The sequence below is a fragment of the Marmota monax genome, unplaced genomic scaffold (genome assembly GCF_021218885.2).
Source record: "Marmota monax isolate L192 unplaced genomic scaffold, Marmota_monax_Labrador192_F-V1.1 WCK01_AAM20220418_F8-fsc00082, whole genome shotgun sequence".
NCBI classification, from domain to species: domain Eukaryota; kingdom Metazoa; phylum Chordata; class Mammalia; order Rodentia; family Sciuridae; genus Marmota; species Marmota monax.
Window position 1 is genome coordinate 8,224,310 of NW_026695207.1, and position 27,813 is coordinate 8,252,122.

Consider the following 27,813-nt stretch of genomic DNA (forward strand, 5'->3'; position numbering starts at 1 on the left):
GCCGGAAGTGTCGTTCCTCGGGTCCTGTGTCCCAACGCGACCAATCCTTCGCGACCCCGTTGCCAGGCAACGCCGGGGCGTCCGCCCAGCCGGACCCGGGCTTCCGGAGCGCGCTCGGACCCGGGATGGGAAGTGATGCCCAAGGGCTTCTGTTGAGTTGATGACATCACGTTGAGAGAGAGAAAAGGGTGAACGCGAAAACCAAGGACGCCAACGCTGAAAGCTCAGGAGGGAAGGATACAAATTTCCACGTACTCGCGCTTTTCAGTTCCACCGCCCCCTTCCGGAGGTTGGTGAAGCGTGAGCCTACGCCTTTGCACAGGTGACTTCAGCTAGCCGGAAAGGCAGCGGAGGAGTCCGGGGTCTCGGAGGGAAGAGCATCAAGGTCTCCCTTGACCCGCGCCTCCTAGACTGCGTCCTTAAACACAAGACAAGGGGCCTTCTCTCTGGGTACTAACTCTGCAGTGCAGCTTAAAGTGTGCCTTTAGCATGAATTTCCATATTGGGAAATGCGCAGTTTGGGGGTCACTCTCCTGGGTCCTTCCTGCTTATGCCGTCAGACGAACCTCCCACCCAGGCCTGTGTCTTAATGCAGTTCAGGGTCTAAATGAACTCCTTTCATAGGACTACCCAGCTCTTCAATTCCTGATCCAGCGAATGGGAGCATTCGTCCCTCGGATATGGTAAGCTTTCCTCGTGGGCTTTTACCTCACTTGCAAGGACAAGGCCTTTTATTGTCACCTGAGACTTATTCCCTGTGGACCTTGATCCATTATTCAGCACACAGGGCACAGGTATAGATCCCATCAGCTTCCACACTGTCGTCCTGTCCTGTTTGCCTTTTGCCTTTCTCGCTTGTTTACAAGGCATCTATTGAGACATTTTTTCAAATACTTAAAATAAAATAAATTAGCCTATCCTGTGGCTTTGGCATTCACCTTAACCGGCGAGTTTTTTGTTTTTTTTTTTTTTTCCCCCATCATTTACTGAATTCAAGTGGCTTCTAATTTTCTCTTCTGAAATATATATTTATCCTCTCCCCCATATCTCGGCCTCCCTTTCTCTTCTCCAAACACTAACAACTAAAATTTTGTGGCTGAATGTGTTTTCCAGCAGCAATCCTCAGCCCCACCCAGCAGGTTCCTGGCTTCACCAGCCTGGAGTGCCACAACTACAGTCTTCCATCCTAAGAGGCACAAAGGAGTGCTGTTCTGCAGTCTGGGTAGTTCATCCATTCAAGGGAAAGCAGATGCTGAGAAGAGGCTCACATCACTTTGTCTTCACCCTGGCCCGCACTTCACCTGAGAAAAGTATGGCTGAGAAGTTACTGGCTTGCCCAAGGCCAAACAAGCAAAAGAGGAGGTTCAAGGCCAGATTCTCTGTACTTTTCTGGCATCTCTCAGCAGCAGCAAGGCAAGGCTGACTGAGAAGGGAAGTTAACCAGGAAGAAATTAAGGATTAAAGACATGTTCCCATATAAATGCACAAAGGATGCGTTCAGGACAGAGATGTTGCCCTGACACATTCACAAAGGAACTGTGCTGAGTCACACCAGCCCTTGGGCTGAGCTGCTCTAAGCTACTATGCCTTACAAGTCCTCTCCACAGTCCCTGTGACTTGGAGGTGGGGTGTTGCCATAAAGGTTGGGCACTACCCAAGCCCTCTGCAACAGTAAGAGGCAGGCCATTTCCTCAGGTGCAGACACCTATCTCCTCACCTATCTCGGATTCAATTCCTCCTAACCAGGTCTGGTCTAAACGTTCCAGAAGTCAAGAAATTAAACGAGAGATAACACTCTCCTTACATTAATGATAATCATGTCATGTACCCAGATATTTTGGGTCTTTGGCCTAATTTTTCTTTTTTGGTACTGGAGACTGAACCCAAGGGCCCTTTACCACATCCCCAGTCCTATTTATTTTGAGACACGGTCATGCTAAGTTGCCAAGGCTGGCTGGATCTTGTACTGATTCAGCCTCCTCAGTCACTATGTTTACAGGTGCACACCCCCCACAGTTGGCTGACCTAATTTCTGTAAGCTGGTTAGAACATGCCTCATTTTCCTTAAGGTTCTGGGTTTCTGAGGCTTTCTACAATGCACCTGCTTGTTCACCTTGGCTTTGGCACAGCGGGCCCTCAAATGAGTGGACACCAAGTAGTTATGTGCCCTTTGTCTTTATACCTGAGGACATCCATGCACACACATTTATGTACATTTAACAAGTGGCTCTAAGCCACTTTAGCTCATTTTCTTACTCAGGTTCTCTAATAGCTGGATTGTGACACTGCATACTGATGATACTCCCCTTGCCCCCCTTATAGCCTCTGGCTGTAGATTCTAGGGATAGAACCGAATGTGCCCAGTACCCCCTTCCTCTCTCAGGATGACACTTTCTCCCATGGCTTCAGTCATTATTCTTTCAGAATTCAGTATGAAAGAGAACTACCTAGCACTTTATTTTACTTAGGCTTTTGATGCTTAACCTGTTCCACAAAGGCTCCCGTGCACTTCCTTGCTCTGTCTTGGAATACGGTTCTGGGTTCATCTGGCACCATTTCTAGCCCTTACTCAGGAAGCGGCGCTGGTTCCTTTTAGTGGCGAATGATAATAGAGACCACAATCCAGATACTGTCCACTGCTCCTGGGGCATAACTAGGAAATGTGGATTTCTTTAAATGAATAAGGATGAATTCATACCTAGATTTCCTATACTTTGAACTACAGATTTTTATAAATTAATTCTTGGATTTTATTGTCTTTTTCTCAGGAAAAAATTAGTTTTAACATTAAGATAGTTATTAGCTTTAATCCACACTGCACATAATTTCAAAGGATTAATTCCGATAAAACTAGTAATAAGATTACTGAATGGAATTTAGGATTACTTAGCGGCTTCACTTGTTTTTAAACTATAGCGCTGTAGTTCATTAAATCTATACAGCGTGCCATGTTCTAACATCCCTGTCAAGATGCGGGAGGGCTGCACACTGCTAATGCCATGAGGTCAGCCAGGCCCAGCGCTGCAGCTGCTTGAGGACAGGCTCTGGGGTGGCAGCACCTGGGTACAGGCTGGACCCCTGAAACCTGGTGCCCAAAGTGAGAACCAGCTCTGCAACACACCAGTGCTTCCCCTGCCTCATACCTCCTACTTTTCAACTGCTTCTCCAGATCACTTCTAAATTCTTCTTCTTTTTTTTTTTTTAGTATTTATTTTTTAGTTTTAGTGAGGATTGAACCCAGGGCTTTTGCACGTGCTAGGCAAGCACTCAGCTGCTAAGCCAAACCCCAGCCCCTCCAAATTCTTGTCTTTGGCATGGCTTCTGTGAATCCAATTCAAGGCAGTTCAGTTCATTCATCTCAGTCTAAACAATTATCTGTATATACTTTGGATTACAGATTTTTATAAATTAATTCTTGTCTTTAGTTTTAACATTAAGATAGTTATTAGCTTTAATCCACACTGCACATAATTTCAAAGGATTAATACCGATAAAACTAGTAATGAGATTACTGAATGGAATTTAGGATTACTTAGTGGCCTCACTTGTTTTTAAACTATAGTGCTACAGTTCATTAAATCTGTATAGCGTGCTGTATTCTAACATCGTGTTCTAACACTGTGTTCAAACATTTACATATTTGGAAATATGTAAAACATTATTTGGTCCCACTTCTAGCCCTGCCCCTGCATGGCCTCATCCTTCACTTTACTTTTAAGGTATCTTAAGGGAAAAAAAAATAAAAAAGAGGTGAGCAGATCTGTATTTGCTTCCTATTAAACAGGGCTCCCTTTCCTTTCCTTCTCACAGCTGCAGCACCTGCTGCACTCTGGGATAAATATACCTTCCATTAGAAATGGGCATCTTGCTGTTTCTAGTTTTAAGAATGCCACCATGAAGGATTGTGCAGTCTTTTCATTTCATTTCTCCTTTAAGTAGAACTGCTGTGTCACTGACTCAGCAAGTAAACATACATGCAGTTTTATTCTCTTCCATGACTGTAAGGTTCTGCCTTCCCACCAGCAATGCATGGATCCTTGCATCCCACCACTTCACAGGAAACATTAAGAAGGCAAACATCTGGGTGTTTGCCATTCACAGAGATGAGAAATTTTACCTCAATATAGCCTTTTATTTTTGGTCAGCCTTTTTATCAGCTTTATTGAGGTACAATTAGCAGAAGATAATGAACATATTCACCACTCACGTTTCCTTTGCCCATCCCACGTCTACAGGCAACCACTGGGCTGCTTCCTGCCAAGATACTAGTTTGCATTCTCCAGACTTCCGCCCATGGAATCACACAGTGTGTACTCTCCCAGCTGCTCCTCCCAGGAGAGATGACTGGGACTCATCCACACTGCCGTGCATACCAACAGCTCACTTCTTAATACTGAGCACAATACAATGGCCCTTTTTCTGGAGGTGAGGAGACGGCTCCATTATGTAACCAACTCCTAGGTCATTTTCAGTGGCTAGATTTCCACTAACTTTCTGCTTTTATGTTTTATGGTCAAGAACCTAAAGAGACACTAACTCCATTCTACATCCAAACTTTTCTACTGAATTGTCCACCCTATTATTCAGTTTTTATTTTCTATTACACCCTAACATTCTCCAAAGTCTAGCTTAGTGTCTGGCACAAAGAATAAATAAGGAATTCAACACGTAGTTACTGGGCACTGGACATGGGAAGAAGACATACTGTGCATCTTTAATGTGACTCCATGAGGGCAGAGGACATGTGGGTCCCCACATCTACTGCCCTACAGGACACGACTTCAAAGACAAGGTGAACCCAGTGCTGCCTTGCTTGCCTTATGAAATGCTTCTTATCAAAAGGACACTTTAGAAACAAAATCAGATTACTTTTTAGGGAAGAATTTTATAAAGAATGGATTCATATTTAAAATGAGTTGTACCTTTAAAGAGAACAGATTTAAAAGGAAACCCATTTACTCCATCAGTCTCATTCATTCAGGGTTTAGTCGCTCCAATTCTTCACAAGTTCACCTCCTGAACCACTGGACAAGAACAAGGAGAAGTTTTCTTCCTTTGCTGTCAGGAATGAAAATTCTTCTTAAGAATACACAACAGAATTTCTGGATTTTGATGTGACAGAATAATAAGATAATTACATTTGCTAAATTACATATGCCTACAGCCAAACAGTACAGGTTTTAAATGGGTTTGGAAATATAAGAAGGGTTGCTCATTTTGTTTTGATTGTGCCCAGGATGATAAAGCAAGGGATAAAGACAGGCAAAGCTGTCCCCCATGCTGAGTCCTTACAAGCTGCTAGCCAGGGGACTGATGACATCTGTGAAGCGTATTGCTTGTTCACGAGCACAGAATCTACCATCTACCGAGACAGGTTCAACAGGAGCAGCTGCGCAAGCTGTGACACATGGCGACAGAAGCCACCTCTGCGACCCTAGGTTCAGTCAGTAGGAGCGAATGGCAGGGGGAACAGTGGCGCAGTCAGCCTCATTCAAAGTCTTGTCAATGACAGGTCTGTACTCCAGAGTGACCTTGAAGACAAAGATCAGGGCAGGTAGAGCAAGATCCACAGATAGCCATCCCCTCTGTTTTTTCTACTTGAAAATGAGCCTTTATATACATAAATATGTACCCAAGGAAAAGTATATACACCCTTACATAACACTTGCAAAGTATTTCAAAATAATGGATTATCTCTGATGGATGTAAATGTTTCATTCTTTTTATAATTTCTAGACTTTCTAAAATGAGTATTTTATAATGAAAAAAAAGCCAACATTATTAAAAATAGGCTTATGCTGAAAGATGGCCAACTTCTGAATTAAAGACACATTAGGTTTCTATATAAGTAACAACAGACTTCACCTTAATTTCTGGAGGCCCAGATAAATGATTATAAAACTCTTAGAAGCAATGAAAAGCTTAAAGATAAAAATTACTTAATTATTTCCAAATCTTTTTTTGTTTGTTTGTACTAGGGATCAAACCCAGAGCCTTTACCATTTAGTCACATCCCTAGTTTTATTTTTGAGTCAGGGCCTCACTGAGTTGCTAAGGCTGGCCTAGAATTCAAATCCTCCTTCCTCATTCCTCAGTCTCCTGAGTGGCTGGGATTGTTGGCATGTGTCAATGCACTGGCCTATTTCTAAACCCTAAAACCCAGGGAAATGTCGAAAGGGCAGGTATGCATCAGTAGAACAAGACCTCAGCCGGGGTCTCCTGACCTGCTGCCTCTCTGCATGCTGTAGGGGGATGGGGGATGCAAAGGATGCTACCACATCTCCCAGGCTCCTCTGCAGCTGCTGGCAGGTAGGCTGGGCCATGGGAACAGAATGGGAGGAGTCTCTCCTGACCCCTGAGCTCCAGAGGAGTTTCTGGTAGTGGCTGGGTCCCCATCTCTGCAGAGTCACCATCTCTTCCCTGCCCAGGGCCCTTGCCCTGGCCCACACAAGGGAGCTGACCTTGTATCAAGTCTCCCTGAGCCAGCACAGGGAGAAGCCTGATTCAGTGTCCTTACAGTGGTGCCTCAGATATGCCAACAGTGGCCTCTCTCAGCTAGTTACCACCAAGGACATCCCTGAGCAGATGTAGCCCACATACCTTTCCAGTCTTGATGTCCACGTATGAAAGAGTGTGCTTCCTCCAATGCTCCCTGAATGGCTTCTTCTGCTGCCCCTCAATGGGCTTGGAGTAATCATATTCATCAATCCGCACCTGATGCCAGAAGTATATATTACTCACCACTCACAGAGCACTTCGTCAGAAAACCCGGAGAACATTACAATGATGTGAAGAGACCAGTCAGGTGGGGGCACCACTGACAATTTGGGGCCTGCCAAGGGTCAGCATGAGTCCAGTGTCCATTTCTACATCTTCTATGACTTCATAGGTGAATGTTGAGAATTAAATCTCATTTATGCACCTTAAAGTTTATCAAATACTTTCGCTTTTTGCGCTATACCCTGGGAAACTCCAACTTTTCTTTCCACCTTTTTTTTGGTGTGTGGTACCAGGGATTGAGCTCAGGGGCACTCAACCACTGAGCCACATCCCCAGATCTCTTTATTTAGAGACAGGGTTTTGCTGAGTTGCTTAGCGCCTCACCATTGCTAAGGCTGGCTTTGAACTCACGATCCTCCTGTTTAAGCCTCCCAAGCCACTGGGATTACAGGCATGCCACCACACCCAGTTCTTTCAACCTTTTTAAAATATTTTAACAATTGTGTTAAAAATTTCAAAAGCTCTCAAAGAGTAGCGGAATGCTAGTGAAAAAATCCCTGTGTTCTAATAGAGTTGGCTGATGCTACTGAGGACACATGGTGGGCAAAAGATGAACCTAGGCCAGTGGCCGCAGCAGTCCCTGGGCTCTGCAGATGTTCCCAGGGATGAGCTTTCCCAGTGGGAAGGTTGAGCCTCGCACCTGAAGGCTTGTTCACCTCAGTCCTAAAGCATGCTCTGGAGAAGCTTCCATCCCTTAGGGCACACAGGGGTCATACTGGCCCATCTCTTCCTGCATCCACCTGATCAGTGCAGGATAAATCAGTGAAGCATCACAGTACATGGCAACTTTTGCTTAGCCATTTTTTTTTTGTTCATCCATGTCACCTGCACTCTCCTGAATGAAAGCCTGCATCTTACTCATGGGACCCTGGGGCTAGTGTCTTTTATCCTGCACCTGCACCTAAGCCCCTGATGTTGCCATCATCAGAGCATCCAACATGCATGCTCCACACAGACATCAATCCACTGTCAAAACACGGTACCAGAACCAGATCTGTGATTCCTTTCCCAAGCCTCAGGCACTACATCCATGGACCTGGCTGCCCCTGTGGCCGCCACCCAAGTAAGAAACAGGCTCATTCTGCTCCAACACACTGCCACAGACAGCAATAGATGCTGATTCAAAGCAAGAAAGATCCTGTGTTTCTGAAGGCAGTGAGAACAAAGGTGACAATAATTACCAGGGAAAAACTCATCTTCCTGGATTGACTTTTGGGAAAATGGAGTGAAATGCAGAGGGGAAGGGCATGTGACTGGTGGGGGCCAGAATGACAACAGGGGACAGGACACCAGGCTTGAAGTGCATCCCAAAATCACACCTTGTAATCTTCCCTGGCATGAGCACCACGTGACTCCTTCCGTGCCTCTGCCCCATAGATGGTCTGCAGAGCGCACAGCATCAGGTTCTGCAGCTCTAGTGTCTCCACCAAATCCGTGTTCCAGACCACTCCTGGAGACATACAAGGATCCATTAGAAGTAGACAGGACCCCACCATGTAGATGCTCTGGGTTGTCACTGTGGGCTCATGGCAGAGTTATTGGTCTGACCCTCAGTCACAGGAAAGGCAGAGTCAGCAATAAACAGGACAGACACCACCAGGCTCCACAAAAGGCAAGATCCTAGCTGTGCACCCAGGGCTTACCCCTGTCAAATGTCTTCAAGTGCTTCAGGTCTCCGTAAAGCTGGCTGATCTTCTCACAGCCTTCCTGCAACACGCTTCCCACACGGAACACTGCAGCATGACTCTGCATGGACTATAACAAGATACCCTTTGTAAGCCAGGCGTGGTGGCTCTGGTTGTAAACTTTTTGTTTTATGGTACTGGAGATGGAACCCTAGGGTGCTCTACCACTGAGCTATACCCTCAGCCCTTTTTACTTTATCATCATCATTACTGTTGGTACTGGGAAATTGAAGTCAGCGGTGCTGTACCACTGAGCTACATCCCAGTCCCTGTTATTTTTTGAGATAGGGTCTGGCTAAGTTTCCCAGGCTGGCCTCCAACTTGATCCTCCTGCCTCAGCCTCCCAAGTTGTTGGGATTACTGATGTGTGTGGCTATGCCATTTTATTTTAATTTGATACAAGGTCCTGATAAACTGCCTGGGCTGACCTCAGTCTTGCAACCCTCCTACCTCTCCATCCTTTAAACCAAGTTTTTAAGTGAATCTTTTGCCCAGACAGTTAGTAATTTTCTTTAGATTAAAACATAATCATAAAGTTGTAATGCACACCATCAATTAATGGTTTCTCATAAGACCCCCCACCACTCCAAAATCCTGGAATTTAAACCAAGTTTTTAAGTGAATCTTTTGCCCAGTTACTGTATTTTTATATCATTCTTATTTGTTTTTAAGTTTATTCTCTTGGAATTTTTAGATAATCTTATCTGTAAATGATTATTATTTTGTTAATTCCTTTCCAATATATACCTCAATTCTTTCAGTCTTTTCTGTGACAGCTACAGTTGGCAAGAAAATTACTTCACCTTGGAAATACATATTCTACCTTGGTCTGTTTGCTCAGGGCTAAGTCTGGCATCTGATGGTGCCTGGCACAGAGCAGTAGCCCGGCTAAGCCTTGCTTGGTGGGTACCTCTAGTGTCTCCTTGTCAAAGCACCTGCCTCACGGGCATGCAGTTTCCACACCCAACGCGGGTTGCGCTGGCTTACACCCTAACACTGCAACTGCCAGGCCCTGCAGAGCATAACCTGGCCACCTGGCCTTCCTCCTGCCAACCTGTCTCTCCTTAAGACAGAAAACAGCCCTAAGAAGAATGGTAAGTAACATTCTCTTGGTGTTGTCTGTGTCTGTCACTGGACCCCTTTCAGACAGGACCCAAGGAAAGGGCCTCTCTTCAGAAAACTTACATGCATCAATTATTCCAAGTATTTCCAGTAGAAAGAGCTCTCATTCATGGAGCAAGAATCCCTATAATAGAAGAATTTGCTTCCTGTTTTCTATAGTATTTTTATCCATCTAAGCCTATAATCCATTACAAAGCCATTAACTACATGTAGCCATTCATATTAAAATTAAAATTGAGGTTCTCAAACTGAAACTTTCACTAGGTACTCTCTAGGCCCTATGGCCTGCGCTACCCACCATCCTGTCCCACCTCCCTGGGAACAGTGTCCACCCAGGTGAACCTGCAGAGGTCAGCCTCCACCCGATGCCCTTCTCCCACTTCCTGGTTTTGGCTAGATTCAATAGGCTCAGTTTGACAACATCTCTAGAGCAGCTGGAAACTAGGTGAGTTGACCTGATTAATTTCTGGGCAAAGAGATACAAGCACTGGGGCTGTGTTGGCCTCCAACAGGGCTTGCTGTACTCCCTCCTTTGGCTGTGACACACCTGACAGCCAGGGCAGGTCTACAGATGGAGGCCAAGCTAAAGCACAGAGTACCAGAGAAGGCCAAGTCCACAGCACCACTGTGTCTGCCCTGGAGTGCTGAGTTATGGCCTGTGTAAAAGAGCGCACTCTTGTCTAAGTGAGGCTCCTATCCACCTGAACACACTTCCCTGATATGGCAAGGGCTATATGTCCTGCCGTGGGCCTCACACTATGCAGGGCGCAGGAATTTGTCCTACCTTCTGCATGCTAAGGCGCAGCTCCGAGGTTCTTATGCTCCCGTCAGCAAATCTCAACCTGTCTAGATTTGAGACAGATTCTTCCCCAGCATTTGGTTTGATTGGAGGAACTTTATCTCCTAAAAACAATATCAAAACACTGGAATTTAAAGACACTCAAATTTGTCTCAAAGGCATTCAAAGACTTTGGAAACCACAGCAGTAAATGAACCAACTGTCCTGGCCCATCCTGACCCAAGAAACCACCTACTGACCTTGAGCCCATTTTATTTACTTTATTTCATTTTTTAGTACTGGGACTGAACTCAGGGGCACTTTACTACTGAGCTACATCCCAGCCCTTTTTTATTTATTTTGAGACAGGGTCTCGCTAAGTTGCTTAAGGCCTTGCTATGTTGCTGAGGCTGGTTTAAACTTGCCTCAGTCTCTCTACTCACTGGGATTACAGTCATGCGCCACTGTGCCTGGCTAAAAGCACAATATATTCAAACTTTTTCTCCCTTTCAAAGAAGGGAATCTCATTCCCTGCTTGATGAGAAGTGGTGATGATCCTCGGCTCAAAGGGCAGTGCCACAGAGGGAGGACACTCCCTCTGAGGACAGAGAAGCTGCACAAGCACAAAGCGTCATTTGCAGGTGGCCTAAGCCGTGCCTGATTCAGGGAGCTTGTGAAGATGCTCCCTGCCCTCTGGCCATGTGCCCCTCTCCAGCTGTTTTATCAGTAGGTGGAGACTGTGCTGTTTCCAGCGTGTTGCTTCAACCCTACTGTCTAAGAACCACAGAACTAATGTTCCACAGTCAGCATCAGGACAAGGTAACAGGGCAAAGGGCCAGGGTCCTATGGGACGTCCTGAGCAAAGAGGCAAGACAGCCTCCATGAGGTTGGAGGCACAGTGACCTCCTGTTCTTGATGTCTGGAACATACTTGCACCCCAGCAAGTGGCACCTTTTTTTCTCCAGCACATTAAGCTTGCGTAAGAAGAGCCAACAACTGAAACCTACTCTCAAAAGGGAGGGGCCACAACCCAAAGTTTGCTCGCATTGTGCCTTTGTTAATAGGGGTCAGTTCTGTTTAGTTTTCAGGGTGGGACCATTTTTCCATAAGTACTCAGAAGTTATATATTCATTGATCCCTACTATTCAAAATTTCATTGCAAGTAAACAATTTATACTAGGCAAATAATGTGCAATAAAGTTCTCCTCAAGATAACAATTTTCTAGCAGTGACTTTTCTAAGCAGAACATGACTGCCAAAAAAAAAAAAGGAACCAAGAAACCCTTATGTTAACTACTGAGGTTCCCAACCCACCCACCAGTCTTGACATTTTGACATCACTACCACATTGTCTGGCCTCCTGCTTCCTCAAACTAGAATTCCTTTCCAGCAATAAATTACGACTTCTGGCTGAAGAGAACACATACCAGGCCTACAAGACTGTGCGATGCTCAGGGCACAGGCCCGGCCAAAGACCACCAGGTCCAAGAGGGAGTTTGCCCCAAGCCGGTTGGCGCCGTGCACTGAGGCGCAGGCAGCCTCCCCACAGGCATACAGGCCAGGCACAATCTGATCCTGGCCATTCACATGCTTCAGTACCTGTAAGAAAGATTGTGGGTGACACAATAAGATGTCTTAAACCCTAAGTCCCCCCTCTACCTGAGCAGCTGTCTGTGCTTGAGATCAAGAAAGGGAAGTAAGAAAAGAAAAAAAAAAAAGAAAGGGAAGTAAGGATGGTATCTGTCTCCTAGGGAATCCTCTGACTGCATCCCCAAATCCCATTTGCCTCCAAACACTCTCTGTGATGGGGGTCAAAGAACCCTACATTGGCACCTGTGCCTTCCCTTCCAGGAGCCACTCCTTGAGCCCCACTTCCCACCTGACTGGACCACCATGAAGTCTCAGCTCCAACTATGTTCCCTGGCAGGTGGAACCACAGCAGAAGGAACCTTCAGACCCTTCCACTCCCTGCCCCTGCTCCAACCAGGAACCAAGCGAGTGGCGAGCTCCTATGCACCGTGCACCACTCTGATGCAATCATAAAACCACTGACTCACAGTCATTGTAAAGACAACATAATACTGCACAGGAAAGCAGTTACAAATAGAAAAACTACATCTGGCATTTTATCTATCAGCTCCACTGGCAAGGAGCTATTATTACTAAGTGAATGCAAGCCTAGAACAGAACTCCCCTACCCTGCAGCAAAGGTGATTTTAAGTACAAACCACCAAACATTAAAAAAAGAAAAGAGGTCTGATATTCCCTCTAAGATCTAAGGAGACAGTAGTGGGATGGGCCCTGTTGTTACCTGCCCCTTGTAGTTGGTGGGAATCCCACCCATGTTGTAATGCACAGTAGGGAGTACAGGAATTGGCTCCTTGGTGACATCCACACCGGCGAAGATCATGGCTGTCTCTGAAATGCCAGGCAAGCGCATGGCCAGCTGCTCAGGGGGCAGATGGTGCAACTGCAGGTAGACGTGGTCCTTCTCGGGGCCACAGCCTCTGCAACATAGAGTATCTCAACATGAGGGATGAATAGCATGTGAGTCTCAACACATTTTGGGGGAGGGACTGGGTTGAACCCAGGGACACTTTACTACTGCATTACATCCTCAGCTCTTTTTACTTTTTTTTTTTGTTGTTGTTGTTCTTAAATATTTATTTTTTTTAGGTGCAGCTGAACATGATACCTTTATTTTATTTATGTTTATGTGGTACTAAGGATCGAACCCAGGGCCTCACACGTGCTAGGCGAGTGCTCTACCATTGAGCCACAACCCCAGCCAGCCCCTTTTGCTTTTTGAGATAGGATCTTACTAAGTTGCTTAGGGCTTTGCTAAGTGAATCATACAGACCTTCCTTCACGGATCTCCAGAGTCATGGACCGAGACACCACGTCCCTGGATGCCAGGTCCTTCGCGACAGGGGCGTACCTCTCCATGAACCTCTCGCCCTGACTGTTAATGAGGATGCCTCCCTCTCCCCGGCATCCTTCAGTAATGAGACAGCCAGCGCCATATATGCCTGCAAAAACGCAAGTCGTTAAACACCTGTAAGCTCACAACCATCAAACACACATCTCAAATGCCAATTTTTTCAAGACACTTTGTTGGCAGAGGAAAGTGCAAAGAGAAAAAAAGGAAATGCTGAAGGGGAGTAGGAAGCAGAGCCAGAGCTGAAAGTGCAAGTCTAGGAAGGATGGGCTGCCAGTGATTAAAACCCTTGCATGATCACCACCTTGACTGTTTCAACTTTTGAAAATAATTTTACACCATGACAATGTGGTGACTACCTTAAGAACAACCAACATGGAAAATTCCTATCTAAAGAATTCAAATGGCAACAATGACAGTAACTCTCATGGCTGTGGAGAGTGGCAGCTGTCGTACACATATTTACTCTCTTCACCCCATCCTCAGAGACAGCAAGTGAGAGCTGACTACCTGGCCCAGGCCACATGGCTGGCAAGGGCAGAACCCAAGTCCAAACCTGGGCAGCATGGTGCAGACTGTTTGTTCCTAACCTGGCCTCTGGCCCTGTCCCTCAGTGTAATGAAAATGAGGAATGCCAAGCCTTGAACTTTAACAGGAGAGACCAAATGAACAAACGAATGTAATTTGAAGTTAAAATTTTCTTGAGCACACCAAAAGGGCTACATGCTTTAAAAATAAGAATGCAAATTCTTGCATTTCTTTTTGCTTTTGTTTTTCCTGGTGCCATTTTTTGGGTGGTTTATTTCTCAGAGTTGTGAAGGAAAAGAAATGGAGCCCCACGTATAGCACATGAGTGGGACCCTGAAGCTTGGTGGCATTTCACTGGACAACAAAAGTAACAAAAACCAACATCTACATTTCTTAGTTTTCATCCCTGCCAGGCTTCAGAAGGGATGTACTGACAGGAAAGGGAAATAGCCCTGGCTCTTCACCCCTGCAGAGGCCAGGGGAGCAGCCCAGGAGTGGTGGGTACATTGCCTCAAGCAACAGGCTCCTCTCAGCCTTGACTCTGGGTTTTCCCCTGAACTCAAGTCTCCGACCCATGTTATTAGCATCTCCAGCCATCTGCTGGCCCAGGAAAAACTAACCTCCCCCACAACTAGTTTCCTCCTTGTCCACACCCTAATCCCAGCAACAGAGTGCCACCTGTCAAAGCTGAGTCCTAACTTCATACCCTATTGCCATAGGGGCCCATGTTTTCCCACGATCCACCCCAGCCACTTCTCTGGTCACATACTTTCCCTGGCTCTCAAACTTCCACTCAGGAAATACTGACTCAAGTTCTGGACACAGCAGTACATGAGAAACCTGCCCCTGGGTGGGAGAAATTGAGCAATCCCTGTTTGCTACTGGGGCAAACACCACCGAGGCAGGGCTTGGACTCTGCTGGGAGTACAAAGATGGAGACCCGAGGGGCTGAGGTTGTAGCTGAAAGGTAGAGTGCTCGCCTAGCATGTATGAGTCACTGGGTTCGATCCTCAGCACCACATAAAAATGAAATAAAGATATTGTGTCCACCTAAAACTAAAAAACAAATATAATATATATATATATATATATATATATATATATATATATATATATATATAGAAGATGGAGACCTGAACTGCCCTGGGAACCCAAGAATCACAATCGAGTGTGTTAGTAAGTGAAGCCTGGAGAGCACCAAGGATGCACCACATGCTTACAGGACAGAAGCCCACCCAGGCCAGGCACCCATCCTACCTGTGGGGTGGAACTGCACAAACTCCAAGTCCTGGCAGGGAAGACCAGCCCTGGTGATCATGGCCGTACCATCCCCAGTGCTCGTGTGGGCAGACGTGCAGCTGAAGTAGGTCCGCCCGTACCCCCTGGAAATGACAGAGCATGATGACTGTACACAGCAGCCCAGGCAGGACCTCCAGTCCCCTGGGACCACACAACAGACACAGCAGCCTCAAGGGCACTATCTTCAAGAAGTGCACATACCACACTGAGGAGAGGCCCTGCCACTGACTGGTGCCACCTTGGGATGCAGGATAAGGGCACAGAGAAGAGATACTCATGATAAAAAAAATAGTAAACATTAAGGATTTTTCTTATTATATTTTTGTCTCCTGGCTTCACTGATATATGATTCAAAATAGGATGTTCTGATAAGTGCACTCACTGAAGGGATTGCCACCAGGGAGATAATCAACACACGTGTCACCTCACCTAAAGATCCTCTCTTGGGGACATGGACATGGAGATCAACTCTCCTGGCCAGCTTCAGGCCCACAGGCTGTGTGCTCAGTCTCAGAGAGCATTCCCCTCAGACTCCCCCCACCCTGGCAATCACCACCTAGAGCCTGACATTTCTGGATTCCATGTGTAAATGAAATCATGCACTGGGCTGTTTTAATTAGCACAACATGCTCCAGGTTCAACCACACTGTCGCCAATGACAGGATTTGCTTCTTTCTTTTGGCTAAATAATGCTCCATGGCCTATTTACACAGCATCTCCTTTATCAGCAAAGGACGTCTGGGCTCCCTCTGTCCTGGGCTATGTGAACCATGTGTGTGAAGGGACCTCAGTCATATGTTGGCTTCCTTCCTCAGCACAGTGGGGCTACAGGATCACACAGCAGGTTCCTGCCTTGGTTTTCTCGGGAACTCCACAATACCAATTTCTACTCCTGCCAGCAGTCTGCCAAGGTCCCTTTTCTCTACATCCTTGTCACCTCATGTCTTTCTAACCTCAGCCACTCTAGCAGGTATAAGACAATATTGCCTTGTGGACCCTGATGATTAATGATGCTGACCACCCTTTTACAAACCTGTTGGTCACTTTGTCTTCTTTGGTAAATGTCCATTTGGGTCCTGCCCATTGTTTACTGGATGTTTTTTGGGTAGCTATTTAGTTGATGCATTGATTATACACTTTGGATATCATCCCTTTACCAGACAAAATGGTTTGTGGATATTCTCTCCTAATCCACAGACTGTCTTTTCATTTTGCTGATTGTTTCCTTTGCTGTGGAGGAACTTCTTAATTTTTAAAATGGTAAACAAGATGGTACAGAAACTAAAATTTAATTATTTTCATCATGTGCACAAATAGCAATTTTCTATTCTATGAACCAATCAGTATAGTCACCATTAAAGCAGAAAGGTTACACCAGGAAATGTCACATGACTCTCACAAGTCCTCAGTTCCTTCACCTTAGAGCAGGAGGGACAGTGATCATTAAGGTTCCACTGCACCCTGAGGACAGCCTCTGCTATGACCAAGGGCAGCACAGATCTCCTGCTACCTCTACCAGGCACGGACCAAGCCTGGGAATGGCCATTGCCACATAATGGTACACTAAAGCCTGTATCCAAAGCACTACTCTAGAATGCCCACATTTTATTAAAGAAACTATGAAACTCAACTTTTCTAGAGAGATGAAATGCAAATACAAAAATGAGGTTCCTACCCAGTGGCAATGACAGTGTTCTTCGCACGTATGCGATGTATGGATCCATCCTCTATGCATAGTGCGATGACTCCGCGGCACTCTCCGCTCTCCATCAGGAGGTCCAGGGCAAAGTACTCCACAAAGTAGCTGGTGTCGTAGCGCAAAGACTGTGGGACACAGGACCCCACATTCTAAACTGCATTCGAGTTAAGTGTTAAGCCAATGTGTTTAAAATGCGAATGGTTAAGCATGTGAAAGGTTAGAGGGCTTGATTTGGCTCTGCTAATGAATGGACTCCATAATGCTAAGATGACACTGGGGTTTGAAATAGATAACAGGCTGCAGTTCTCGTTATCAAAGCCTATGGCACTGTAAGAACTTAAGAAAGCATCACACATTAACAGGAGAAAGCAAACCCCTGGTGACCTGCACCATGGAGTATATGCTCACGTTTCTGTAACACCTCTTGTTTTGGCATGACCTCAGGTGGCATTCCAGGCTCTCTGGAGGCTGCATGGTACCAGAGTAAGACCCACGTACCACAAGGTCCACAACAAAACCTTGAGTTCCCGGTCACACAGCCCCACTTGCAGTGGTATGTGGGCTGGCGTTGCCCAGCCGCACAGTGTAGACATGCCCAATTCCACCCACAGAGAGGTCCCCACTGGGCAGCGTTGCAAGGGCTGGACCTGACAGTCCTCAAAGCAAGTCCAAGAGGCTCTCAGGAGCCTGAGCCAACTCCCAAGAGAGAACTGTAGTACAGATAAGTCCTGTTACGCATCTGTCATCATAGTCAGCCTCAGAGAAGACTTGGAAACTTATCACCTTGACCCACCTATCTGAAAATAGTTCAGAATACTGATGATTTAGCTGTGTCACAGCAGGCCCTGACCATCCAATGACTACTGTCTCATAAGTCTTCAAGCAGTTTTATAGTTAAGTATTAAAACAAAACAATCAATTCAGGAACTTGAAGGCAGTAAAACAGTCTTAAAATGACAGGTCTATTTTTATACTTGGATTGTGATGGCCATAAGTTCAACTTTCACATTGAATTGGACATTCAATTTTCCAAAATACATGTAGGAAATACAATTGTCAAAATGACAGCTTTTGCAGCACCTGTCCAGTACTTTCAGGTCAACAATTACTACACAGCTCTTAAAGAGTTATCCTATTGTTCTTAACCCATGAGCTGGCTCCACCATCCCTGAGTCATTCCCACTCTCCTGTATCCCATCTCTTGTACACCCAGGCGGCCTCACCCTTCCATACAAGGTGTGCAGGAGTGAGTGGCCGGTCCGATCAGCTACGCAGCAGCACCGATGGGCCTGCCCACCTTTCCCAAACTTGAGGCTCTGTCCACCAAATGCACGCTGATAAATCCTTCCATCTTCTGTTCTGCTAAATGGCATGCCGTAATTCTCTAGCTATAAAACGCAAAAACAAACAGGAACCTTAAAGGAGGAAGCTACTCTAGGAATTTGGACTACAACCTTAACATGACTCTGCAAACCCCACACTGAGGTACTCTGTGAAAACACCAAGGCTACAGAAGCCACCTTGGTGACTCAGCTCCAGGGCTGCAGCAAAAAGCCCCTGCCAGCGTGTCTCCTCCCCCTCCCCTGGCTGACCACACTCCCTTACCTCGACCACGGAGGCAGGGGCCTGCTCCGTCATGTAATGGATGGCATCCTGGTCCCCCAGCCAGTCAGAGCCCTTCACAGTGTCGTAGAAATGCCACCTCCAATTGTCCTCCTCCATGTTCCCCAGCGCAGCATTGATTCCCCCCTGGAAACACATGCATTCCTTACACACTATTGATGGAGCCCAAGGGCATCTTCAGGCCTCTCTTCCTTGTGCGGTTAGTCTCTACAAGGGCTGAGGGGGAGCGAGGCAGGATGGTCCCAAGTCACAGCTTCAGCTGACTAGATAAGCCATTTAATCCCTCTCTGCAAAGGAGGAGCAGCAACATGCAAGGGCTGCTGGGAAAAGATGCACATAAACTTGCCTGCCTCTTAATGAGCTGCCACAAAGCACTCCAGAAACCCACCAGTGATTTCATGACAATGGCACTCTAGCTGTATGCTGAAAACACTACGAATACAACTCTAAACTCAGAGCCACCCAGCCCTGCACCCCACTTCCTATGGCTATGCATGGACATCACCTTGTCTCATCCCGCAGAGTCACCAGATACAACAATACAGAGATAAATGTTAACCCTCACCCTCTTCTTCCCCAACTCAAATTTCAATTTCTCCTCTTTAGATAATCTTTTTTCCCCCCACATGTAAAGGAACACTGATGTGATCTGTGTGTGTCCACAAGGCTGTGTTGGAGGTGTGGTCCTCAGTGTGAGGATGTTAAGAGATGGTGGGCCCTTTGGGAGGCGCTCAGGCCCTCTCGGCATGCCCTTGGAGGAACTGAGTCTGTTTTATGGGAACTGGTCGGTCTTGCAGGGGACTGCTATAACAGAGCAACACTGGTTGCTTCCTGCTCTGGCTCCCTGTCTCTGTATGTGACCTCTCCTTCTCACATGCTCTCACCACAAAGCTATCCACTAGGAAATGCTGTCACCAAAGGAGCCCTTCCCAGAGGCAAATGCATGAGACTGCCTGATCTCAGGATTTCAGCCTCCAACACTGAGCTAGAATATCCAACTTCTTTATATGGTACCCAGCCATGGATTTTCGTTACAGCAACAGAACACAAACTAATACACATTTCTACCCTTTCTCCAATTGTTGTTCTATCACAACTTTTCAGTCAAGCAGAATCCCTTCCTGCCTTTACTGCTGTGCCTCAGTTTCCTCACTTATGAGGTTCCTTCCAGTTCTGATGTCACCAGCACAGAGCTGAGAACTTTGCAGCAAGAGGACAAGTTATCCAGTGACTTTCCTTCTTTCTTTAACCCTCCAACTACAAACCCAAGGAGATCCTGACAAAAAACAAAACTCCACAGTCATAGCAGAACACAGAAAGCTGGTCTGAAATAACAGAAAAACCTAACAGTGTATGCAATCCCAATGCTAGCCACAACCTGCCATCACCAGAGGCTGACCCTGAGCTCCCAGTTCCGACTAGAGTCCCTGGCCTCCATATGATCCCAGCCCCCGGGGCAGGCCTCCTGAGCACCAGTACTCAAGCTGAGCTACCCTTTGCTGACTATGCTACTACTGCCATGGGACTTTAACACCATGTGACCTGAACACTGCCTATCTTGTGATCAGAGAGGCCTTTCCTGGCTCCTGGAACCAACCATCCATTGTCTCTTAACAGAAGCGTGTTCCAAACACTGACTTTGGTGAACTGTGAACAATCTGGATATTATCTACAGTGATCCTAGAATCAGAGAACAAAATCATAAAAGCACTGTTTTCTCACCTTACTTTTACCTTCTTCCCTACACTGAGAACTTCGAAGGCCACTGTCCCTCTAATCTGCGTGCCCACGCCACGTCTACAAGCACCGCCATACACCCTGATCAGGTGCTATGGTCTGCACCTGGAATATCCCCCAAAGACCCATGTGTTGAAGGCTTGGTCCCAGCCCATGGCGCTATCTTGAAGAGATAGGTCTAGTGGGAGGAAGTGAGGTCTTGGGGGGAGTGGGGGGGCATGTCCTTGAAGGGGACACTGGAATGTCGCTCTTCTTTTTTCAGTTCCTGGTGAAACTCATGAGCAGCCTCCTCAGCAACACACTCTGGCCATGACACTCTGTGCCATCACAGGCCCAAAGCAACCAGATCAAGTGACCATGGACTGAAACCTCTAAAACCATGAACCAAAATAAACCTTTTCTCCTTTTAATTTGATTACCTCAGGTATTTCCTCATACCTTCTTCATAGTACACAAATTGACTAACACATTTCAAACATGTGAGGGATGCAAAGGCAACTGAACCACAGGGGCAAAAGCAGGACTGGGCGCGACAGTCAGTAAAGACCTGCATGTGAGAAGCCACACAGGTCCCAGGGAAGAGGCCCAGTAGTGAGTGAGCCAGTGGGAGCTGGCAAACAAGGAGGAGCTCGAACTCACTGTTGTTGCTTTCCTCTGCGGAGAAGGCAGGAGGTTGCTGAGGTAAAGAGAGCCTCACTGTTGCACCAAGAGCACTGAGAGATAAAACTTTCTCTTACCTGTGCTGCGACAGTGTGTGACCGGGTAGGAAAGAGCTTCGTGAGGCATGCGGTATTAAACCCTGCCTCAGAAAGGCCAAATGCGGCTCGCAAGCCTGCCCCGCCAGCACCTACCACGACTGCATCAAATTCATGATCCACCACTGGGTACTGAGTAGAAATCTAGAAAAGAAAATTCAGCTGTCAATCACACATTCAACCATGCCAAATATTCAGAATATGGTGATAGCAGATTAATTAGCCTAAAGAAAATGAAGGGAGTAATCAAAAGGAAAGAGCAATGAGGTCCCCAACCTTATCCTAGGGCCAAGCACACATGCCCAGTGGGGCAGCCTCATGGAAGGGGGATCAACAACCATACTTAATGAATAGCAGAGGTTCTGTCCCATGGACCAGGAAACCCAACATTAGCTGAAATATTACACACTTAGAGATACAATTTCAAAAAAAATCCATTTCTAAGGAGGCTTAAAACCACTAAGACCCCAACGTGTCAACTGGGGAGTACAGAGGCAGAGGAAAGCAACAACAGTGAGTTCCAGCTCTGCATATATCATTCTTACTTGTCCACTCTTGTCATGCTCACGTCCCCACTTAGAACTCTGCAGTGCTGTTTTATTCTAGGTATGCACACGGCACTTGACCTGGCGTGGACCCAAGTCAGGCTCCTATGAGAAGGTGCCAAGGATATGCAGTGACCACCATGAGCTTGAGGTAAGAAGCCGTAAGCAAACTTCAGCATTCTCAACAGAGAGCAGAACAGGAACACTAAACTCAAAAGACCCCATACTTGGGGCTGGGACTAGCACGGGCAGGACCCGGGTTAGATTCTCAGCACCACATAAAAATAAAAGGCACTGTGTTGTGTCCATCCACACCTAAAAAATAAATATCAAAAAAAATATTTAAAAAAAAGACCCTACACTCATGTGGCTACACAGCCCTACTGTGAGTAGAGAATCCATCTTCCACCACTGCAAATGCTATTCATTTGTATCTAATCTATAGATACATTAAGAACTTTACAAGCAAAACTGTCAATATCTGTAAATATTTGTATAACTATTACTGTACTAAAAATAATTTGAGCATGGATTGAATATCCAAGAGAATTTCTTTAAATATGTGCAATATGTGAATGCACTGAAATGAACTGGTCTAGGCTATGATCCCTCTAGGCCAACAAAGCTGTTTAATGCAGCAGAAAGCCACAGACTCACCGATTCTGAAACTTTAGCAGACGCCCTCTTCCTTCCATCGACAGTGAAGTGAACACCACGGGCCCATGTTGGGAGCGTTGCCGGCCACTGCAAAGGTACAGACTGTTAGTGTCTTAAGGACCACAGACACTAAGGGAACTGAAACTAAAATTTCCTTCTAAATCATGAACCTTTCTATGTACCCCTGTTCTTGTTCTAGAAAGCTCACCTGGGGCCCTTGACTTAAACTCCAAGGTCAGACAGATCAGTGGGCAAGGACTCAGCCCCTCCAAGGCTTCCTCTCCACCTAAGGTGATATTCCAGTGAAAGCCTTCTGAATTAAGTTGCTTTTTCTGTTCCCAGTAGGAAACTCAATGGATCAGAAATAAAATGAAAAAGGTTCACCTTCTCTGTGGTGTCCTAATTGACATTACTTAGGTCGAAAATGGGAGAATGCCACCTCACTGCACAGTAGTTTTGCAAGTAAAGAAGCATTTTTACTGCTCTATCTTAGCACTCAAAGCCTTGTAGTCTTGGAAAAGGCACTGGACAGTGGACAGGGAGATTCTTTTTCTGGAACAGGCTGCTGTATAACACTTAGTAAAAGCAGTTTGGTTCAGAGGAATGAGTGATGGCATCCCTCCACCCCACACAGGAGGACTCCACTAAGCTAGCCTTTAGCCACACCCTCTCTTGTCCACCAGGCCTCTGGTGCTGCCCATCTGCAGGGCTGTCCCAGCTGTTAACTGGTTAACCTCCACAACTTGTCTTGTCTCAGCTTAAATGTCCCATTCTATACAAATTTACTCAAAAATATCTGTATCGGTGACACTGTGGCCCAGTGTAAGAGAGACACTTTCCATGTGGTAAGACTGGGTCAGCTGCTGGGGCATATGTTCTCCATTCTGAGGCTGCACTTTAGAAGACCAAAATAAAAGAGAGTTAGAAAATCCTAAAGAATAGTTTTAGGAAGTATACCCAGCAATTAGAGGAGGAGAAAAGAGAGATGTCTTCCTGTACTTTGTTACTTGGAAAAGACCATTATTTTGTGGAGGGTGGGGGCAGATTCTGTAAGACAAACAAGAGGGGATCACAGGAATGGAATTTGCAAGGTAAAGGCACTCAGCTGGGCTGGAGGGCAGCTGGTCTGTCCTTCTCAAGCAAAGGCAGAGCTGGACTCCTATGCCAAGCTTCCTCTACTGCTAAGCTTGAATGACAGTTGGCATAAACACTTGGATTTATTTAACAGTCCCAATTGCAAGGTAGTTTCTTGGATTTTAAAGAATTTTTAAATTTTTAAAGTGTTCGACTCTACAATCACAAGTCTATTTCAAAAACATACTGACAAGCCAATTTAGGTTTTCTATTTTTTTCAGAAAATGAATTTAAGGAAAAAACAAAATTCTTCCGCCTAAGTACAGTTTCTCTATGGCATACATTAACATAGAGAACATAGTAACATGTTACTATGTGACAGCAGTACATTTTATAGTACCAACTCAAAATGGAAATGGTGAGGTCGCTATACATTTCTTTAAGATGTTCACGTACATTAAGATGTTCTGGTACACCCGCTACCCACTCCCAAAAAAGTGGCAGTTACTAGAGTACGTAACCGAATCGACAATTATCACTCTCTCCCTGTGAAAAATGACACCAATCTTTATTCTGAAGTTGGACTTTGCAGGGGATATTTTTATTTTTTGCAGTGTTGAAGTCAAACTCAGGTTTGTGCTCCTCTTCCACTGAGCTATCTTCCCAACCAGGCAGTAGGGTGTATTTTTTAATTTGGAGACTAATTTCAATTTAACCAAATTTCTGTCTTTAGATAAAGCTTATTTTGCCCAGGCCTGGGGTACAGACCTATAATACCAGCTACTTAGGAGGCTGAGGCAAGAGGTCTAAGTTCAAGGCCTGCCTGCGCAAGGCAGAGAGACTCAAAATAAAAACTAAAAAGGGTAGTAGATCTAGCTCTGTGATAGAACACTTGCCTAATATTCATGAGGTCTTGAGTTCAACCCCTAGTATGGCAAAAAGTAAAAATGAAAAGAAACACACAAAACAAAATTTTTGTGATTATTATTATTATTATTTTGAGAAGAAGAAACATTTTCTAACAGGGAAACATGAAAATGAATGAGGAAATCTACCTGCAGTACAATTGAAAGGCACATAAGACTTTGTTCAATAGCTTAGAAGTTTAGATGACTGAATTAGGTAATAAAGAAAAAAGGAGGAAAACGTGAGAACATTACCCTCAATAAGCAAAGGGGGGCCTCACCTGATAAAGCATGCCTACAAAATCATGACCAAGAAACAAAACACAATCTATGCAACTACAAAAAAGTCAATAAAGGCTGAGGTTGTAGCTTAGTGGTAGAGTGCTTGCCTTGCACATTTGAGGCCCTGGGTTCAATCTTCAGCACCACATAAAAATAAATAAGTAAAAATAATGATATCGTGTCCACCTACAACTAAAAAATATTAAAAAAAAAAAAAGAAAAGTCAATAAGAACCTAAAAATGGTTGATATGGGGAAGTAGGGTGATTTAGGTGAACTAAATCCTCTACAAGGCAGAAAGCCAATGTCTACAATGGAAAACCTGCAGGGGGCAATGAAACACCTCAAAATTATCCCCACTGCTGGCAAAAGCAAGGTTTTCTTTTCCCCATACAAGGCTTTCTGTATTCACTAACTTTTTTTTTTTTTTTTTTTTTAATATTTATTTTTTAGTACTTGGCGGACACAACATCTTTGTTTGTATGTGGTGCTGAGGATCGAACCCGGGCCGCACGCATGCCAGGTGAGCGCGCTACCGCTTGAGCCACATCCCAGCCCCTTCACTAACTTTTTTAACAACGATGTGCAATTATTTTCATTAAAAATTTTAATATTTGTTTTTCAAATACAGATGCTTAAAATACATCTCAAATGGATACAAAGCATGGGTGGTGAGCTACAACCCTGGCTAGTTTAAAGGGCTACTTCACAGAACCCTCCTTAGCTCCAGGGAGAAACTGAAAACTTGGGGGACTCCAGCTCGGATCCTATACTTCCCCACTATCCAGAGAATATTGGGAAACACCTCTGACTCTAAGATTAAAATCCTGATTATATGTAAACCCAAGTCAAAGATTTTCAAATGAACCGGTAAAAAAAATTACGCAGTGGGTGGGGACATGGCTCAAGCGGTAATGCACTCGCCTGGCATGCGCGGGGCGCTGGGTTCGATCCTCAGCACCACATAAAATAAAACAAAGATGTTGTGTCCGCCGAAAACTGAAAAATAAATATTAAAAAAATTCTCTCTCTCTCTTAAAAAAAAATTATGCAGAATACAGAACTAAATGCCACTGCTATGATAATCAAAAGAAAAAAACCTGTTATTACTGTAATAGCATAACTAATGTAATTTCAAATACATCACCAAAACATATTTGGAACAATTCATCTAAGAAAAGGAATTGATTTATCCTAAAACAACATTTTGTATATTCATCTTGAAGGATTTAAAAAACTTCATCAGAAGGGAATGGTTAACAACTATGTAAAGTCTTTGGTTTTACTCTTCCTCTGGATCAAACGGCTTCAAATCATGTCAATGCACTGGGGCCAGGAAAAGAAATCAAAGGTGAGCTAAGTCTGGCAAACTGATAACTTGAAGGCAGTTCTCAATAAAGAGTAACCCCAAACATCTACTTTCCAAAGCCATTTCTCAGATGACTACCATAACTTTTTTTCCCTGCTAGTTTGACTATTTCTTTGTAAACTCCAATTCTTCAGGGAAAAGAAAACTAATCTTACATGCCAATAAATATATTGCTTGGGGGCAGAATTTCTCAAGGAAAAGCTATCCTCATAAAGATAAAACGACTTCTTAAAAACCCAAATCACAGGGCAGTAGTGAAGATTCTAGATGGAAAATGCAGATAAAAATGCAAACAGTTAATTCAACTGAGGTTTGAAAAAGACCACTTCCAATCAGCCACTAGGAAAATAAAGGGTTATCAACTAAATTTATTTCAATGCTCAAAACCTTGTCCCCACTTTCAGATAGAAGTTCAAAGCTAGAATTCCTCTATTCTAGTCTGGATAAAAGACAACAACAATTGGGGTCTTCCACAGCAGAAGGACCACTGGGAACCTTCTTGAGTAAGGACAAACCACTCTGCTACAATCACAGAATATCAACCTGTCATTTTCTGAAAAAGCACCATTGACCAGGACTCTACTTCCTGCAGCGTCTTAAGGGCCAAGATGGGAATGGGATGGTCTGCTCTGTATGCACCAACCACAGCACCTATTAAAACGTTTATAATGCCTTCTGGTTTTTAAAGGAGTGGCTGTCAACTAATCCTTCTCATACTTAATTGAACATAATCTTTAATATCTCTATTTCAAAAAGGAGAAAATTGCAGTCATAATTACAGGCACAATGCACGACACTACTATTGAATGCCTTGACTTCTACTGGCACTTCTTCTTTGTAATTAAACTATTAAGTAGGTAGGTGGGTTAGTTCATTTAAAAGAATCAAATAATGAAACCATCCAAAGTTAGTTTACTTAAAGCAAGCCCTGGAAGGCTGAGGATGAACACGCCATGTTAGCGTTCACTCAGACAACCCGGACAGCAACCCTGATCCCCATCCCAACCCGGTACACACATGCTTGGTCCCATGCCCCCCCCCCCCCCCCCCCGTCAGTGTGCTCATTTCCTCTGATTTTTTTTTTTTAAAAGTGCTCAGCAATGAAACATTACTCAGCCATAAAGAACGAAATTATGGCATTTGCCGATAAATGGATGAAACTAGAGACTATCATGCTAAATAAAATAAGTCAATCCCAACACATTAAAGGCTGAACGTTCTGATTTGCAGATGCTTACACATAACAGGGGCGGGGTGGGGGTGGAGTTCACTGCATTACACAGCGAGAAAGAAGGAAAGGGAGGAGGGTGGAATAAGAAAGGCGATGGAATGAAGTGGACGTAACTTTCCTCTGGTCATGTAGGAACACACCACTAGGCTAACTCCACATCACCTACAGCCACAATAATTGGAAGTTGTACCACATGTATGTATGATATGCCAAAATACGTTACACCGTCATTTAAGCTAAAAAGAACAAAACAAAACAAAAAACAAAAACAAACAACAACAACAAAAAAAAAACGGTGCTCAACGGCCACCGCACCAAATCTAAAATAAAGGTTCCTAACTGCCAAGGTCTCCCGGTGGACACGCACAGGAGGGCCAGCAGCGGCCCGTGGAGCCTAGACAGCCCAGATCTCACGACCGCCGGCCCCGTAGCGACCTCCACACAGCGCCGGCGAGGTGACCTTGGAGGACGCGGCTCCAGGCCTTATCCCGGCTAGGGTCGTGACCTTCACCGGGACGCTGCGGGCTGCCGCCACAGGAGGAGCCCTGCCAACCCGGGCAAGGGAGCGGCGACTCGGCATGCGCTGCACTCTGCCGGCCGGGCCCCGACCCGCCCGGGTCCTGCCCTCCCGCGATGCCGACTCACCGCCTGGGTCAGGACCAGGCGCCTCGCACCGAGAAGTCGCGACGCTGCCCCGACCCCCGCCATGTTTACGCCGTCCCGCCAGGCCCCGCGCCAAACCGCGCCTGCGCACCCCGCCGCGCCCAGAGTGCGGCAGGGAAGATCCCGCGCCTGCGCATCCCGCCT

The 27,813-nt window shown here is 45.4% G+C and overlaps 1 protein-coding gene and 1 long non-coding RNA gene across 2 annotated transcripts; one reads left to right on the forward strand and one right to left on the reverse strand.

The window, feature by feature from the left end:
• The first annotated feature begins 37 nt into the window (after positions 1–37).
• Positions 38–5,474, forward strand: LOC131423661 (uncharacterized). Its single transcript, XR_009225518.1, has 2 exons — positions 38–683; positions 1,114–5,474. It is a non-coding gene; the product is annotated as an uncharacterized LOC131423661 (long non-coding RNA).
• Positions 4,866–27,806, reverse strand: Sdha (succinate dehydrogenase complex flavoprotein subunit A). Its single transcript, XM_046430381.2, has 15 exons — positions 27,652–27,806; positions 22,147–22,233; positions 20,927–21,088; positions 18,435–18,578; positions 18,053–18,217; positions 16,806–16,954; positions 15,089–15,213; positions 13,226–13,394; positions 12,677–12,872; positions 11,793–11,964; positions 10,372–10,490; positions 8,424–8,535; positions 8,100–8,230; positions 6,601–6,714; positions 4,866–5,531 (listed from the first exon to the last, which is right to left on the reverse strand). The coding sequence occupies exons 1-15, from the start codon at positions 27,712–27,714 to the stop codon at positions 5,445–5,447; spliced, it is 1,995 nt and encodes a 664-aa protein (XP_046286337.1). The 5' UTR covers positions 27,715–27,806; the 3' UTR covers positions 4,866–5,444.
• Between the last annotated feature and the right edge of the window lie 7 nt (positions 27,807–27,813).